The 5,082-nt window shown below is 37.6% G+C and overlaps 1 protein-coding gene across 1 annotated transcript; it reads right to left on the reverse strand.

The window, feature by feature from the left end:
* Positions 1 to 823: 823 nt before the first annotated feature.
* Positions 824 to 3,829, reverse strand: LOC109815038 (G-type lectin S-receptor-like serine/threonine-protein kinase At1g34300). The gene has a single exon (XM_020379620.3). The coding sequence runs from the start codon at positions 3,473 to 3,475 to the stop codon at positions 983 to 985; it is 2,493 nt and encodes an 830-aa protein (XP_020235209.2). The 5' UTR covers positions 3,476 to 3,829; the 3' UTR covers positions 824 to 982.
* Positions 3,830 to 5,082: the final 1,253 nt, after the last annotated feature.

Consider the following 5,082-nt stretch of genomic DNA (forward strand, 5'->3'; position numbering starts at 1 on the left):
ATAATATTAAGTTTAATGCCTTCTCGAAACTTGACTACTATTAGTCAAGGCCTCAATTGTTAAGTGTAGGTCATGTCAAAGATGGACATCTTATCAAACTTGATGAGGTGCGAAAGGTGAATTATCCTACTACCAACCATTGAGTTTTGACTTAACTAAGTACTTCAATAAGATAGATGAACTCAAAGACAAGAGTTGCACATCAATTTATATGATAAATTGGAATAAGGGGTTATTATTATAAATATGTTTTAATCAATACATTTAAAATATGCAATTTTATTATTTTAGATAACCATGTGCAAGCATAGACACTATGATCATGACTCGACCCTACTTGCTAACCTAACTCAACCCCAACTAGATTTGTACAAACTTGAACTTTAAAATCAAACACGATTCATTTTTAGAACAACTTTGGATTACAATTCAGGTCGTCCAACCCTATTTGACATATAATGTTCTCTTACAAAACATAAATATTTTTGAATTATTATGCATTAATTTAAAAATTTAGTAATACATTTTATAACATGATATTATTTTTATAATATAATTATTTATTTTAAATATATTTTATAAATTATACTTTAATTTGAGTTTTGTACTTGTTTTATTTTAAAATTTAACTATACATAATATTAAAATTAATTTAATATAACAAAGTCAAGTCAACCCAATCTTATCCATATATTTTTAGGTCTTGATCGAGTCAGATTCGGACTTTAAAAAATGGTTGGAACAAAAATTTGGGTTGAGTTTGGACAAGGATAAGTTTGACCCAAGCTCACCCCTATTGCAAATTGTCTTTTAGAAGGACATATAATCAAATAAATGATTTTATTTATTAGAAATAAAACATGAGAATTGTTCTCAAGCAAGAAATAAAGCTATAAGTTCTTAGTGACTTGATTATTGAAGCGACCCGCGACTTATGATTCTAAAGTTGTCAGGGATGCTAATTAAAAGCGCATGGAAGATGTCATATATGTTGGATGTTTCTATCAGGGTCTGATTGTAAAAGAGATGAGGTTGGCTTCTCAGTGTTCATTCTTGAGGTGAAGGTTGAAACATCACTAGTCAGAAATGAAGATGAAGAAGAGGGACCAGGGGGTGAAACTCCAACTACGGAGAATGCACTAGCATTGCTACTCAAGTATGAGCTGGTTCCACTAACAGCTCCTTCCATCATTGATTTTGGGGCAGGTGGCTTTTCAATCTCTATTACCCCTTCTAGCATTTGCAACACTTTACTCATTATTGGTCTCTGAGACGGTTGCTCTTGGATGCACCAAAAGCTTGCTTGAATTGCTCTTCTTACTTGTTCCATATTAACTTCTTGGTCAACTAGTCTTTTGTCCAAAATTCCACTAATGTTACCTCTCTCATACTCTTCATAAGCCCAAATAGAAAACTTCTTTCTATTTGTTTCCTCTGATAAATCAAAACTCCTCCTCCCACTCACAATCTCTAACAGGACCATGCCATAGCTATAAACATCAGATTTGGATGTTAGGGGAAGATTCACAAGCCACTCAGGGGCTAAATAACCTCGGGTTCCTCTCACATTTGTCAAGGTCCGATGTTTAAGGTCCTTGGGACTAATGAGCTTTGCAAGACCCAAATCAGAGACTTTGACAACATAGTTCTCATCCAATAGAATGTTTTCAGGTTTTATGTCACAATGGACTATACAGTCACGACACTCCTCGTGCAAGTATGTGATGCCTCTTGCAGTGCCCAATGCAATGTTGTATCGATACCCCCAATTCAACATTTTTTCTGAATGTTGTTCTCTTTGGGATAAAAAATCACCAAGAGACCCATTTTTCATGAACTCATAAACTAGAAGCCGGTGGCGCCCTTCAGAGCAAAACCCAATGAGTCTCATCAAATTGAGATGATGAGTACTACTTATAGTGGCAACTTCCATCTTAAACTGCTTCTCACCTTGCTTAATGCCCTCAAGTTGCTTCACAGCAACAACAGTTTTGTTAACGAGAGTTCCTCTATACACAGAACCAAATCCACTAGCTCCAAGCTTTTCCTCAAACCCCTTTGTTGCCTTGTGGAGCTCCTTGTAAGAAAACTGGATTGGCGCACCAGAAGCATACTCAAGGTGTGCATAGTGAGCAGGCAAACCACCAAACCTTGTCTTGTTCCTACAACACCACATCCACAAACCACCTTCCAAGGCAACCAAACCCAAAAGAGTACTGAAAACAACCACCACCACAACCCAAGCAGGCACGTTGGACCTCTTTTCCCTCACACGTAGCGGATTTGGTGCCGGCGACTGACAAACCTTGACATAAGAAGTGCTAGGCAGTAAATAACTCTGATATGCACTAACAAAATCTTCTGATTTAATCACACAGTGCCCCGAGCCTTCCGACAAGAAAGTAGAAGCAAAACAGGCTCCAGCATTTGAAAGACAAGTTGTCCTACATAAATCTTGGGAAAGCGTCCGCGACGCAGGGTCAAGGAAGTAAGTCAAGATCATGGTGTGCTCCAAGGTCAATAGACTCCCTTGACAATTGTTGAGACTCACCTTCCTCCTGCACCCTTTTCTAGCATCATTTGGATCAACCATTTCGAAATTCTCTGAAGGGCACCCGCAACTCGGGCTCGAACCATTGTAACTACACACACCATAGTTCCCACAGTAAGCATAAATCTTACACTGATCAAGCACAGCAGTCCATCTAACACTACCCTTATTGGTACCATAAATCCTCAAATTGCCATCATTATCCAACTTCAACACCCTCAACACATCAATATTCTCCTCAGCATAGTCACTACTATAAGCAATAACAACAGGAGTGTTCAATTTGGTATCGGAAATTTGCAAAAGGCCAATCGATGACAACGCCAACACAGGTGAATCCAAACTCACATTCAGAGAAGAGTTCAAATCCTGGGTCCAGTACACTATGCTATTGTTCCACCTGAGGATCAAATTCCCATTTGCAAGAAGACTAAAAGAGTAACTTTGGGATGTGAGAGACTTACCAACAGTGAAATTCTGAGAAGGCAAAAGGGTATCGGTGGGATGGTCAAAGCTTGACCAGAGGGTACCCGTGCCCTTCCAAATTACCAAATTGCCACTCTCTTCAAGGGTTGCTGAGGTGGCGCCGCGGCCCGCCGTGCCAGAGTCCCACACGGTGGCGCCGGAGCCGTTGACGAGGCGGAGGGCGCCGTTGCGGAGGAACTGGAGGGAGCCGCCGGAGTCCACGGCAGCGCCGTTGCCAGCAGACCAGACGACGGGGGCGCCGCCGGAGAAGACGATTGCGGCGGTGAAGGAAGGAGGGGTGGTCGGTGGCTGAACGGGGACGAAAGCAAGAGAGAAGGTGGCGTTGGGAGAAGACCACATGTGGTTGGTGAAGAGAGTGTTACCTGGGGTTATGCCGGTAGTAACCGTTGTGGTTGCTAAAACAAGAGCCAGGAGCAGAAAATGGGTTTTGAGGAACATGTTTTCTGATGATTCGGTTGTGTGCAAGGGTGTGAATTTAATAATGTAGCCAATGCGTTGGATGGGTTTTTATTAATGGTGTTTTGGCTTCGTGTGTGGAAGAAATGAAATGGGGGGTTGGAAGACTTTGACTTGTCCCTCCCCCGCGGTCATTGTAGTGTGCATGGAAACGGGGACCCAGTTTCTAGTTGTGGTTGTGGATTTTGACATATGATTGAACCAAATAATACTCTGACTTTAACCTTGTAAGGCTCGTAAAACCAAAGCTTGTTAAATATGAGAGGAAGCAAAGGGTATGTTATGTAGCTGCTATAAAATCTTTTGCTGACTACAAAATCTGATGTTTATAGATATGGTTTGGTCTTGATGGAGATAATGAGTGGAAGGAGGGACTTCGAAATCTCAAGAAAAAGGAGTTCTCAAATTGGGCTTATAAAGAGTTCCATAAAGGTAATATCATGGACATTGTAAACGAAAGAATGTATTAAGTTAATTTGGATGAATCGAAAAGGTTGATTCAACAAGCTTTTGGTGCATTCAGGAGCAACCATCTCAGAAGCCCGCAATAAGCAAAGTGTTGCACATGCTAAAAGGTGTTACAAAGATTAAGAAGCCACCACCAGCACCCAATTTCGTGAATAAAGGACCATTCAGTGTAAATGGAGAACGCTTGAGAAGTTGTCAGTGTTCTCTCCACTGTCTCAAGTCTAAACCCCAGCATCAACTTGCTCTTCCTCTTTATTACATCATTAGATTCATTACAAACCCCTCTTGCATTAGTGAGGATACTTCATCCTTTACGTTAGAACACACAGAAGCTACTCTTATTGAAATTATATGAACTAAAATTAAACTCTATTTGGGACTATTGGTTCAACTGTCAATGATTTCATTGCCTTCTCACTTAACATACATTTGTCATCACTTTTTTGCTGGCACAGATATATTTGGTGGAATTAATGATGTCCAATATAAATTCTGACTATTTCTTGTTGAAAATATAAAATTCAATTCAATAAATTCCTTAAATAATCTTAACGGTGTTTTGGGGGAAATTTTTTAAGTAGTTACAAGATCATAACGTTAAGCGCAAATGTATCCATGTAATCAAATAAATAATCAATTAATAATAATAAAATAAATAAATGAGTTTAATTTTCATAACAATAAGAGTATAACAGGTATCTAATAGAAATTTACCCTATCGATAAAATATTAGCGGATGTTAATTTAAAAATATTTTATGCTAATAAATTTTTTCTGTGTAAATTAGAATCAGAAAATTTTTATTCAGCTGAAGTGCTTTTAGCTAGTATTATTTAACTAAATTATTTTTAGTTTTTATTTATAACTTTTTTAACTTCTCATCTATTTTAATTTTCATTGTTATGTTATTTTTAAATTAAATTTTAACTAATATTTTAGTATATATAATCCATATAATAAATCCACCATACATTGACACTCAACTTAGAAAAATTGGTCCAATCAAACGAGTTTGCATTGTATAACATCATATTTTTTGAAAATTAAAATAAAATAAATTGTTCTAATAATATTTATAATATAGTTTAATTAATTTATTTATTTGAGCTTATAGTATAAAT

Source organism: Cajanus cajan, chromosome 1 (assembly GCF_000230855.2).
Source record: "Cajanus cajan strain Asha chromosome 1, NIPB_CcT2T_4, whole genome shotgun sequence".
NCBI classification, from domain to species: domain Eukaryota; kingdom Viridiplantae; phylum Streptophyta; class Magnoliopsida; order Fabales; family Fabaceae; genus Cajanus; species Cajanus cajan.

Bases quoted from the DNA above. Each gene is read 5' to 3' on its own strand.
- LOC109815038 (XM_020379620.3), bottom strand. From the start codon at position 3,475: ATGTTCCTCAAAACCCATTTTCTGCTCCTGGCTCTTGTTTTAGCAACC.